The following is a 13927-nucleotide window of genomic DNA, read 5'->3' as shown; positions in this document are numbered from 1 at the left end:
TCCTACGCACTTCTCAGTAGTTGGTATTCAGACTGGTGTGTAAAGGGCTTACAAGCATGTTAGTCTCATTTTCAGCACCAATTGGTATATTTAAAAATACTCTGATCTTGTATATTATTTAGGGTTAGGAAAATGTATGCACTCACTAAACTGTAAGTCGCTCTGGATAAGAGCGTCTGCTAAATAACAAAAATGTAAATGTAAAGTATTTGAATAATAAAACAGGTTTGGAAAGCCTTTAAGCATGAAATAGATTGGTGAATCAAAAATACAATGGTTTGATACATCCTGAAAGTTGCCATATTCAATTGTTCAACCCATGAAATATTGGAAAGTGAGAAAAGTGTAGAATAGGGGGAATAAAGTTCAATTTATGCGTGCATAACTCGGGTCTGAGTTCGGCCCCAATCTACCGTGATTTTCATTGACCTATTGTACTCAGTCACTCAAAGGCAAAACTTATCCTTCAGGTTTCTGAGGTCTTTACTAGTCTCTCAAGACTTAATTTGAGACTGTTTAACAATTGCTAACGCCATATCGAGTAGCTCGCTAGCTAGCTAGCACACACAAGATTTTGGTTCTGCATCTTTGGCATCACCCAGAATTTGATGAATCTGTCAAATCTACAAATTAAATTGGTACTGTATACAAAACCAGGTGAAAAGGTTGTCTTTGCTAAAGACTGCTCCTCAATAATGACCATTAACCTCTGTGGGAGGGGCTTTGCCTTTGAAATTGCGAGGGAACAGCTATCGCCAGTCCTCGTTCATACATACAATGTGAATACATGAAATAACAAATATTCTAGAAGATGAAATGAATATAAAATTATTGAAATTACTGTTGTATCAGATTGAAATAGTTAAACGAGTTCTGTTATCTCCTATTTCAGAATTTAGTGCCTTTTTTGGACAGTAGACTGTTCTGTAATTAATATGTAGAAATCTATATATGCCTTTGTTAAATTGTTGCATTTGTTCAAAAAACATTTTAACTTGTTTATTTTAGTATTGTACCTACTAAAGAATAAAGGTCGATGAACAATGGGTCTGTGTGTTGTGAGCAACTGAAATCTCTCTCAAAATGTGTATCAATCGGCCCAAATCTGCACGAGCTGCACAAACCCGAACTGCAATTGACATCAATGCATGACTTCAAGACCTACATGTGCATTACTCAAATTAGCATTCTGCACTTAATAATGGAAGATTACGCAGTCTCATAAAAATTTAAAAAATGCAGACGATAAAAATCTGTAACTCATTTCATTTTTTTATTATTTCCTTTACAGGGAGATTATTGTCCAGACAATAAGAACATTATAAATGCATTATAATACATGATTATTCTTTGGATTTCAGCAGAGAATTACATGGAACAATTAAATTAATCAAAATCCAAACTTGTGCTCAGATTTAAGTCTTTATATATACACGTACATACATAGTCATGCCTACACACATTCGCTCTCACAAATATACTCTGAACTAATACACTTCACAACAACCGGCAGAACAGAATCAGATAGGCAAATCACTGATGTCGATTATTAATAATAATGATAATATTGATGACTCCAGGACGAGGCACAAACCAGAGCTGGTCTCAGGTCAGTCATTGTGTGTCTAAAATGGCACCCTTTTCTCTATGCACTACAGGAATAGAATACCATTGTGTGCCATTTCAGAAGCAACCATTGTAGAAGAGTTGTACAAACAGTCTGAAGATCCGGCCCAATTCCATTTCTGTCCCCTTGCCCCTTCCTCCTACCGCTTTAGTGTTGAACACCTGAGAGATGGGAGCTCAGGACAGAAATGGAACGTGGCCGGTGAAAGTTGGAGGTAAAGAGGCTCAACTCTAATTGATGTCTGTGTTGGGGAAAAACAGACAAGTTCCCCATTAGAATCCTCTACTGACATGAGCTTCCATTGGCACATAAGCCAGTGGCAGTGTGTCTGATGTGGTCCACTGCTGGCTATGGACAAGCCACGTGTAGTGTGAAGAAAGTCTAATAGTACCCAGGTTTCTCCATGGCTGGAGTTTGAGGGTTTCTAGTTACGCAGTCTCGCATTGGTAGTCTGGAGAAAGCCGAAGATGGAGGTTTTTAGTTATTAAACCCAGAGAGGGACAGACTGACGTGAAGACTAACTTGTAGACTGAAGGCCACGTAAAGGCAGGTGTCATATTGCTCTGAGCTCTGGACCTGTGTTGCCATAGATAGAGATATACAGGAAATGCATATATTAGAAAGGAAGATAAACAAATATACTCTTGAAACCCCCCCCCCCCCCATCCCATAAGTTTGTTGCATCTGTGTCCTTGGGCCTTGATTATTCTTTAAAACACAGAGCATGCCTTCTGTGGAATGATACGGTAACAGAATGGATATATCCTTAATGAAGTATAGACAGTCTAACGGTCAAACTCAATAGAATACACGTGGTTCTGAGCATGTACAGTCACAACCATATATGGTCATATGAGCAAGTCCATGATGATGAAATGAAGGACATGCCGCGTTCACGTGCTAGTCTGAACTAGGAAACCACATCACGTTAAAGAGCTAACAGTTGGAAATACAAACCGGTCAAATCTAGTGAATAATTAAGTGTTTGAATCAGAGCTACTTGTGGGTCTGACTTCATGATGAGTGTGAGAGAAAGAAAGAGCGAGGCACTGAAATAAAGAACTAGATAAGCCTGAAGAGATCTCAAACACTTTTCGGTCTCTGTGCAAAGAAGCGTGGACACGACGAAACCGAGGCCAAATCCATCCGATACACTATGGCTGCGTTTACACAGGCAGCCCAATTCTGATCTTTTTTCTTTTCAGAGCTGATCTGATTGGTCAAAAGACCAATTAGTGAAAGAAAGATCAGAATTGGACTACCTGTCTAAACGCAACCTACCTGCTCTCACAATCTTCATTTAATACACATGTACGACACACGCACACACCCTCAGAAACTCAGTTCCATTCCATCTACTAGCACAATGATGATCACTCGGTTAAAGGCTCGACACCAACTCAACCATGACGAACAACTTTTAAAAAACGCCCTAGCTCCGCTAACAGCAACGTAAAGGGTCTGAGTGACTTGGGAAAAGTACTTAAAAGGCAACCATGACCAATAATAAACAAACACTTGCTCATCCCATCTACTAGACTATATCTCCCAACTGGCCAGTCATCAGCCCATTGACAACTCCTTCTTACTCTGTCCCATATCAAGTGGTGTATAAGGCCAAAGATCAAGACTATAATCAAGATTAACTCCCGACAAGGACTATAATACCAATGATTGGATCAATTTACAGTTATATTACAGTTGCTATAGCAGCATCATTCCTCATAGAATTACTTGTGCAATCAACAACTTTTTTCAGTACAATTTAAAAGCTTAGACTTTTTCACGATAAAGGTATATGTCAACCATTACTATACTATATATATATTTAAGAAAGGCCTACATTTGCTATATATATATATATATATACACACACACACTACCGTTCAAAAGTGTGGGGTCACTTACAAATTTCCTTGTTTTTCGAAAGAAAAGCAATTGTTTTGTCCATTAATATAACATCAAATTGATCAGAAATACAGTGTAGAAATTGTTAATGTTGTAAATGGCTATTGTAGCTGGAAACGGCAGATTTTGAATGGAATATCTACATAGGCGTACAGAGGCCCATTATCAGCAACCATCAGTCTTGTGTTCCAATGGCATGTTGTGTTTGCTAATCCAAGTTCATCATTTTAAAAGGATAATTGATCATCAGAAAACCCTTTTGCAATTATGTTAGCACAGCTGAAAACTGTTGTGCTGATTAAAGAAGCAATAAAACTGGCCTTCTTGAGACTAGTTGAGTATCTGGAGCATCAGCAATTGTGGGTTCGATTACAGCCTAAAAATGGCCAGAAACAAATAACTTTCTTCTGAAACTCGTCAGTCTATTCTTGTTCTGAGAAATGAAGGCTATTCCATGTGAGAAATTGCCAAGAAACTGAAGATCTCGTACAACGCTGTGTACTACTCCCTTCACAGAACAGCGCTCTAACCAGAATAGAAAGAGGAGTGGGAGGCCCCGGTGCACAACTGAGCAAGAGTGTCTAGTTTGAGAAACAGGTGCCTCTCACAGGTCCTCAACTATATATATATATATATATAGCAAATGTAGGCCTTTCTTAAATCATATAAAATACTCTAAATAAATGGCATAGCGTTGGGGTGAAGGGGCATATCTTTCAGATCCTTCATATATGTTGTGACTTCGCTCCATGCTTGCTGAATGGACTAGTGTTAAAGGTATAGTCATTACAAAATTACATTGGTTTCCTCACCCTGTAAGCAGTCTATGGACAAGGTATGACAGCAATCCATGCTTTGGTTTAGTTTCCCTGGCACTGTTTCCACATGCTAACATTTTAGCATTTGTGGCACTAATCCCATTCAAGTCATGGGACCGATAAGAGCATTGGTTGTGCATCATGTACAAAACATTTATAAGTGACTGAGCTTCACAATCAATTGTAGATACTGGACATGTAGATGATTTGGACGTGCGAAAAATGATAATATCGGTCCCATGACTTGAATGGGATTAAAGCATGGATTGCTGTCATGCCTTGTCCATAGACTGCTTACAGGGTAAGGAAACCAATGTGTAATTTGGGTGAACTATCCTTTTAAAACACATTGAGTCTTGTCAGAGCTTGTGACTCAGCTCACTAGGTAAGAGCGCACAGTTTATTTTAATGAAATGAAATTCACTTCTGTCTAAAAATGGAACGTCTAATAAAAATGATATTTACTACAGAGGAACTTCAGGGATCAATTCAACGTATACATTTAAATTCCAGTGTCCCTCATTACACATCCTTCAACTCTCAACCTGGAATTTGCATTCAAACAAAATTGCTCCTAAAACTTTGTCTGAAACTATATAAAAAAAATATGCTTCCACATCCTTGATTTCCTTCATCTCCCAATGTCATTAGGTCAGTATGTACATTTCAGACCCTATTACAGATCTGTATCTTCAAACACATTAAGAGCACCCGTCTAAAAATAACAGGTGAACGCATGCATAGAAGAGATCTTTTTTTCCAAACACAAATCAAAGACCAGCTTCCATCCAACTTCCGCTCCACATGTTACATGATGTTCCACAATGTTAACACAAAACCAGCAGTCCAACATACATATATGCCACTGCTACTTCCTCAAACAGTTCTAGAACCATAGACACCAATGTTGCTAACACAGATCACTAGTCACCACCAAACTAGGGATAAACCTCTACTGGGCAAAATCTCCCTATGAGCAAGACGCTGAAAATAGATTGAAAAACATATCTTTTTTTTGTTGAAAATACATATTTTTTAACCAATTTTGCTCATAGTGGAACCATCTTTCAACTGACTTCTCAACGTACAATTTAAAACCAACGGCAATGACTGTTGCACAAACCACGTCATCATAACAACGATGCTTCACCTTTCAGATCAGCCGAAAACACACACAGATCAATTTTCGTCCACTGTACAACATTGCCATGGGTAAATTTGGCCGTTAAGGGCCAAACTTCTAAAACACACGCACACATCTTCAAGTCCATGTCCACTCTGCAGTCCCTGAGATCACCTCACACTTACACAAGGCATTCTCATCAAATCTCAACAGAGGACGAAATGTGCATTGAATAAAACCACTAAGAAATATGTTACAACGAAAAATAAACTAATGAAGGCACATTCTGGAAGAATTGATCATTTCAGATAAATGACTCCACATGTGGAAACAGATATAAGAAGGGGGGGGGGGTCCAGTCCAAGTCCGTTGGAATAAAGCCTCATTCGTTCAGAAGGATTCTCGAGGTGACCAGAGTTTGATGACATCAGAAAAAGTAGTCATCACTATGGATCCTGAACCTTGGCCCCGAGAAGAAACGGTCTCCATTGGTCGCTCTGTGCGTCACTTCATACAGACAGCAGCACTCTGTATAGTCACACTTCAAGTGCTGTGCCCAATCCATGCCACAGGGGGTGCCACAAGTGCTGCGTCCAGATAGGGAGGCAGCGCACCAGGAGCAGGGGCTTGTTGAGTAAAAGTTTTCCCTATTGAAATTAATTCAGACAGATCCCTATGGGTGTTTCCCTGTAGTGGGACAGTGGCATGGCCAGTCAAGCCAACACAGGATCAGCCTGTATAAATCAATCAAATGTATTTCTAAAGCCCTTTTTACATCAGTAGATGTCACAAAGTGCTTTACAGAAACCCAGCCTAGCATCGCTTGGCCAGGAGAGGGCACAGTACTGAAGTAGTGTTGCCAAGCTGTGGGTGGATGGTGGGAAGGGGATAGGGACTGTTTCTACATTAGATGCAGTAGTATTGCATAGATAGAGGAGTCTGAGTGAGACTGAGGCTTAGAAACAGGATAAAAAGGGTGTGTGGGTTTTCTAGTTGATCCAAGCCAGGAGACAAAGTGGTGTGTGGAATTATGCTCTCCCACCCAGGCCTGTTTCTCTCCAGTTCAACTGCTCCAGGACTTGCGGTTCTCCGCTCTCCTGTTAGTGGACTCTCCCCGTAGAACGGGTTGGCAGAACTCGCCGCTGCGCCGATTCTCCGGGTTCCGTTTGGTGGAACGCTCCCGTCGGAACACTCGGTCGGGACGCACGAGGACGCCGTAACCAGGGTTACAGCGGAAGTAGTAGCGCCCGCCTACGGAGCCGTCATTCTTACCTGGAGAGAGGGGAAGGAGGGAGGGAGGGAGAGAGGGGAAGGAGGGAGGGAGGGAGAGAGAGAGGGGAGGGAGGTGAAGGTAGAGGATGGAATGAGGGGAGTTAGACAAGGAAGAGTTTGTTTAGTACTTTGAATTTCCTAAACTAAGCACTGCCTACTCTAATCTCTCATGTGTATGTGGACAAGGTCAGGGTCCTCTAAATTTTCATTTTCTGCTTTCTTCCTTAGATTCCATTGCTTATGGTGTCATTATGTGAAGTCATGCGATTCCTTTGTGAACAGTAAACACACACCTGAGGGCGAGTCGAGCTCCACCCCGACCCACATGCCCTCTGCGAACTCTGTGTTGCCCACGTAGCGCACCGTCCCGCCCTTATTGGCTCCCACCGTCACGCACGCCCCCTCTCTCAGCCAATCGGGCAGCACGAAGTCGCAGCCGCCGTCCTCATCGTCCAGGATGATCTCCAACCTCTCCAGACACCCTTGTCCTCCTCTTCCTCCCTCCTCCTCCCCCAGGACACACTGCTGCAACGACTTCAGGTCCGACGTGCATACCCTCTGCACTGAGAAGGGCTTGTTGCCCGTGGCGACGCTGTTGATGTTAGAGCCGGGACCGGTGGTGGCCATTTTGTTTTCGTACTGAGGAGATGCAGCAGTAACACCGTTCCAGTCAGCTCGCTGCTGCGGATGGGTTCTGGGTAATGTAGTATCAGGAGCATTACTCCCCTTTAGCCCCACCCCTGCCTCTAGGAGGGTGAGGGAGGAGGAGGGGCGGAGGGGGGGGGTGGTGGGGTGGTCGCCACTGGCGACGGCAGAAGCCTCGGACAAGGTTGCCGTAGAAACGCTAGTGGAGAAGTAGCCGCTGGAGGCCTCGCTGATGGGGCTGAGGGGGTAGTCATGCGGGTCATGCTGGGAGGACGGAACAGGAAGAGGAGGGGCATCAGGGGACTCCGACCACCTGTCATTGGTCAGGGCCGGGATCAGGGCTGTCCTCACTACCATAGCAACCTACAGGGAATTGACGGCAATGGCAATCACACCTCAATGACAGGGATTTAAGAATTATTCAACCCAACTCAAGACTGACTGGAGCAAACCATGACATCATACTGCCTGCCTATCACCACCACAATTATCGTTACCACCCCGACCACCATCATCGTAATGAGATCCTCAGATCCACTTGCTTACTACCAATCATAGCGTCATATTACAGTCAATACCATAGAAATATAATTAATTATATTTATATGGTCAATAGACTGTTTCAGCCTGAAGAGTTGTTGTAAACTGATCTCTAACTAGGGTTGCTAAATTCCGGTAACTTTCCCAAAATTCCCAGGCCTTCCAGAAATGCTGTTTGGGGGATTCCCAGATTTCCTGCTTATTCCCTTGTAATTCCAGGAATCTTCCAACCAGGATTTCTGGAAAACCGGGGAATATTGGGAAATTTCCAACTCGAACTAGAGTGATCTCTAAACAACTAACTACAACTAGACTGGAACATACCGGTTCTATCCGGATCCTGCTGTCTTCAGGCCCTGTCGTCTGCATGATGATACGAGGCTGCCAGGGAGAGAGAGAAACACAATTATGTTCAATGGGATAGAAGAAACACTGTTCAATGAGATAAATACATCAGTATTCTGTCACATTGTACATAACTACGAGTTTAATATAAAAAGCCAAAAAGCTCAGTCGATTATATTCAGCTCTTTACAAAAATGGTTTTAATCCCTACAGAATAATATTTTAATCCATTGTGGTGTTATCTGTCTTTAAAGAGTGACTAACAAATGCAGCGTTGACAGAAGTGGAACCATGGCATTGCTAAATCTTCTTGCATTAGCAATACATCTAGTCTATATGGAAATTAAACAGCAAGCTTGGCTGGGCAAAACCAAAATAGTGTTCAACGACTTTAGACTTCACTATATAGGCTATAGACATAACAATGGTATTAAATAAGCAACCCATCAACTATTTTCCTGACAAGAGATGTAAGGAATCACTTCGCTATGTAAACCGCTCATGTTGTTCATCCACTTATACAATTGCTTCAAGGTTCCAAAAAAATAAAAGGCATTCTTGGAAAAATATGTTTAATTATTTTCTGTCGAACTGCTTTTATGTTCTTCCACTACCTCAGGGTTTCCATAGCTCTGTCCTGGGGCCCCCCCTGGGTGCACGTTTTGGTTTCTGCCCTAGTGCTACACAGCTGATTCAACTAATCAAAGCTTGATGATGAGTTGGTTATTTGAATCAGCTGGACAAAAACCTAAATGTGCAGGACCAAGTTTGGGAAACCCTGCACTACTCATTCAACGGAGGGCCGAGTGTCTGGGGGTTTTCACTCCTCCCTTGTACTTGATTGATGAATTAAGGTCAGTGATTAGTAAGGAACTCCCCTTACATGGTTGTCAGGGTCTTAATTGAAAGGAAAAGCCAAGAAACCAGCACACTAAGCCCCCCATGGAATGAGTTTGACACCCCTGCCTTAGAGCAATGCTTCGAGGCGCCATTATAACACTAGACAGCTCGAGAAGATGGGGAAAGAACCAGATTCTTGGAGAGATGTAGGGAGTAATAGTTTGCCTTCTGTGTTAAACGTTTTCCCTCCATTGAAGCTTAGATTTAGATTTTTATTGGGATCCCCATTAGCGACAGCTAGTCTTCCTGGGGTCCGACACATAACGAAAAAGACATTACAAACAAAAATACTTTACAATTCACATACAGTATCAGGCATAAGTTTGGACACACCTACTCAATTTTTACATTGTAGAATAATAGTGAAGACATCAAAACTATGAAATAACACATATGGAATCATGTAGTATCCAAAAAAGTGTTAAACAAATCCTTCTCTCAGCCAGCTTCATGAGATAGTCACCTGGAATGACGTTTGAGCCAATCAGTTGTGTTGTGACAAGGTACGGGGGGGTATACAGAAGATAGCCCTATTTGGTAAAAGACCAAGTCCATATTATTGCAAGAACAGCTCAAATAAGCAAAGAGAAACGACAGTCCATCATTACTTTAAGACATGAAGGTCAGTCAATACAGAACATTTCAAGAACTTTGAAAGTTTCTTCAAGTGCAGTCGCAAAAACCATCAAGCGCTATGATGAAACTGGCTCTCATGAGGACCTCCACAGGAAAGGAAGACCCAGAGCTACCTTTACTGCAGAGGATACGTTCATTAGAGTTACCAGCCTCAGAAATTGCAGCCCAAATAAATGCTTCACAGAGTTCAAGTAACAGACACATCTCAACATCAACTGTTCAGAAGGGACTGTGTGAATCAGGCCTTCATGGTCGAATTGCTGCAAAGAAACCACTACTAAAGGACACCAATAAGAAGAAGAGACCTGCTTGGGCCAAGAAACACGAACAATGGACATTAGACCGGTGGAAATGTGTCCTGTGGTCTGGAGTCCAAATTTGAGATTTTTGGTTCCAACTGCCGTGGCTTTGTGAGACGTGGTGTGGGTGAATGGATGATCTCTGCATGTGTAGTTCCCACCATAAAGCATGGAGGAGGAGGTGTTCTTGTGTGGGGGTGCTTTGCTGGTGACACTGTCTGTGATTGATTTAGAATTCAAGGCACACTTAACCAGCATGGCTACCACAGCATTCTGCAGCGATACGCCCTTCCATCTGGTTTGGGCTTAGTGGGACTATCATTTGTTTTTCAAGAGGACAATAACCCAACACACCTCCAGGCTGTGTAAGAGTCAGATGGCAGAGTGAAGGAAAAGCAGCCAACAACTGCTCAGCATATGTGGGAACTCTTTCAAGACTGTTGGAAAAGCATTCCAGGTGAAGCTGGTTGAGAGAATGCCAAGAGTGTGCAAAGCTGTCATCAAGGCAAAGGGTGGCTATTTTAAGAATCTCAAATATATTTGGATTTGTTTAACACTTTTTTGGTTACTACACAATTCCATATGTGTTATTCCATAGTTTTGATGTCTTCACTATTATTCTACAATGTAGAAAATAGTAAAAATAAAGAAAAACCCTTGAATGAGTAGGTGTTCTAAACCTTTTGACTAGTAGTGTATATTTAAAAACATTAACATAGACAAGCAGACTTGCACGCATACATACATTACTACATATCCACTAAATGACCAAAAGTATGGGGACACCTGCTCGTCAAAAATCTCATTCCAAAATCATGGGCATTAATATGGAGTTGGTCCCCCCTTTGCTGCTATAACAGCCTCCATTCTTCTGGAAAGGCTTTCCACTAGATGTTGGAACATTGCAGCGGGGACTTGCTTCCATTCAGCCACAAGAGCATTCGTGAGGTCGGGCACTGATGTTGGGTGATTAGGCCTGGCTCTCAGTCGGCGTTCCAATTCACCCCAAAGGTGTTCGATGGGGTTGAGGTCAGGGCTCTTGCAGGCCAGTCAAATTCTTCCACACCGATCTCAACAAACCATTTCTGTATGGACCTCGCTTTTACGCACTGCAGCACTCGACAGTCCCGTGTTCTGTGAGCTTGTGTGGCCTACCACTTCGCGGCTGAGCAATCGTTGCTCCTAGACATTTCCACTAAACAATAACAGCACTTACAGTTGGCCGGGGCAGCTCTAGCAGGGCAGACATTTGACGAACTGACTTGTTGGAATGGTGGCATCCTATGATGGTGCCACGTTGAAAGTCACTGAGCTCTTCAGTAAGGCCATTCTACTGCCAATGTTTGTCTATGGAGATTGCATGGCGGTGTGCTCGATTTTATAAACCTGTCCGCAACGGGTGTGGCTGAAATAGCTGAATCCACTAATTTGAAGGGGTGTCCACATACTTTTGTATATATAGTGTACATATGCCATAAAGACATGCTCCGGTACTTTGGCGACTAGTATTTTTCAAACTTCCCGCTTAGGGCTGGATGTGTCAATGTGTAGTTCATACATGCATAACCTATGAGCAGAATTACTGTTTTACCTCAATTAGCTACGAAATCCCTAGTTTGAAAGAGCTCCCTAGCAATTCAAGTTCCAGCCAATGATATTCAGCCCCTCTCCATTTGAGTGACAGGTAGCAAGATACACACAAAGCAGAGCAAGAGAGAGCAATGACGGGGTGCACATATCTGCACATACAGTACCAGTCAAAAGTTTAGACACACCTACTCATTCCAGGGTTTTTCTTTATTTTTACTATTTTCTACATTTTAGCGTTTTTGAAGACATGTAAATGCCATTTGCTGCATTCTAGCGCAAAAAAAAAAAAACTCTATTAGTGCCTGTCCTTAAATGATAACAAATAAACAATTTTATTTTGACATAGTGGCTCAGCCAGTCCACAAGGTGACAACCCTGGATTATGGCTCTATATAACACTGTGCGTTGCCTTGAATTCGTTCTGGATTTGGGGACTGGTGGGGTAAGTATGACTGTCAGAGCTATATGTAAGTTGATTATACCAACAATTTGGTATTTTCAACACAATCATTTTTCTCACAAAAACAAGAATTGATGCAGTCAATCTCTCCTCTACTTTGAGCCAAGAGAGACTGACATGCATATGGCTGTTAGAAGCCATTGCATCACAGTGCAATAATGACCATAATCCCACTAGACAGCTCTAGACCGCTCTACCCCCAGCCTCACCACCCCAGGTGTGCCCATCTCTCGCTGTGGAAAACAACTCTAATCACAAGTGGCAGGTGGGAATCATTTCAGCGCTGCACAGTGTATCGAGCTGTGTCTTTCTGAGAGTAGCTCGTCTTAAAACCTTTAATACAAGAGTGTTTTGTCTGCTCTGTTGGAAGCTGAGTAACATTCACTAGTTTAGACACTTCCTCTGAATGCTCTAAAAACCATCTCCACTTTCCTCCACTCCACTCAAATGCAGAAAATGATATGCCTTATTGTGATAGTAGCACCTGGTAAAAGGCCTGATGGATGAATTGAGCAAATCATCATGTCATATTACGTGGAGAGAAAAAAAAGGAAATATAGGCAACACTGAAAAGAAGGCATGGATTAGAGCACTCATATCGGAGACCGTGAACTACAGTGGAGTATAGACCAACATCAACCATCCATTGTCTCTGGGCTCCCAGTGATTAATTGCTGTTGTGGCTAGAAATATGGTTCGGTTTATTTGGTGGATCACAAGAAAATGGGAAAGGCTTCAGTGGGGTTACAACAGGGTTTCCCAAACTCGATCCTAGCCCCCGCCCCACACAGCTGATTCAAATAACTAACTCATCATCAAGCTTTGATGATTTTAATCAGCTGTGGGGGGGGGGGGTGGGGTCTAGGACAGGACCGAGTATGTGAAACCCTGGGTTACAACATAAAAAAGGATTTAGACCAATGACCATTCAGCCTTAGTTGCTGGACCAGGGTGATAAGTAACCAAGTGACCTTTGGACTAAGGTCAGGGGGGGGTGTGATCCCTACCTGTAGGGAGTGGGGCGAGGGGCGCAGGGGCTCCTTCTTGTCCTCGCGGGCTGGGAACAGGGACTTGAGCAGTTTGGGCATCTGCGGCATCAGGGCTTTGACTGAAAGATAAGAGGCAGCAAGCCCTGAACGACCTGAGGGGAGAACCGGTGAGGGAGGTGGAGGAAAAGAGAGGGTGAGGTGCAGGAAGACGAGAGGGGAGGAGAGGAAAGGGAGTAGCAGCAGGAACCGGAGGAAAAGAGGAAGTGCAGGAGGAGGTTTGGAAGGTAGGGGAGGTGCGAGAGATTAAGACAGGAAGTTGAAAAGTAAGCCCAGGAAATGACCCCCAAAAATAAAACATGGCTGGACCAGGTCAGAGAGACAAGACAAAGAATTGATTAAAATAACTGAAAATAAAAATATGATTTTACCATGTAATAACATATTATAATCTCTGGATTATAATCATGAAGATTGCAAATTAATCTGAATGATTAATTATCATTGGCCATACATCCATTAAAATGACATCGCTGAGAGAGTGAAATCAAACAAAGAAAAAAACCACAGGAAATGTTACTACTGTATGTAACACAGGTACACGCACACACCAGGGTTTCCGTTAGGAAAATGTGGCGCCAGACAACATGACCGGGAAGATTTAAATTGACCGGCCATTTGAGAAATCTATCGGACCTACAGTGGGGAGAACAAGTATTTGATACACTGCCGTTTTTGCAGGTTTTCCTACTTACAAAGCATGTAGAGGTCTGTCATT

General features: G+C 42.6%; 1 protein-coding gene across 1 annotated transcript in view; it reads right to left on the bottom strand.

Annotated features, from left to right (window-relative positions):
- Nucleotides 1–5829: 5829 nt before the first annotated feature.
- kif13ba (kinesin family member 13Ba) overlaps nt 5830–13927 on the bottom strand; it is a 70311-nt gene continuing 62213 nt past the window's right edge. The window contains exons 37-40 of the mRNA XM_084143699.1: nt 13171–13271; nt 8258–8314; nt 7042–7756; nt 5830–6748 (exon numbers count right to left, since the gene is read on the bottom strand). Coding sequence (XP_083999825.1) covers nt 6540–6748; nt 7042–7756; nt 8258–8314; nt 13171–13271 — 1082 coding nt within the window. The 3' untranslated portion in view covers nt 5830–6539. The remainder of the gene's footprint in view (nt 6749–7041; nt 7757–8257; nt 8315–13170; nt 13272–13927) is intronic.

Source organism: Coregonus lavaretus (assembly GCF_964263955.1).
Source record: "Coregonus lavaretus genome assembly, chromosome: 27".
Lineage (NCBI taxonomy): Eukaryota > Metazoa > Chordata > Actinopteri > Salmoniformes > Salmonidae > Coregonus > Coregonus lavaretus.
This window is presented reverse-complemented; position numbering and strand designations above follow the sequence as displayed.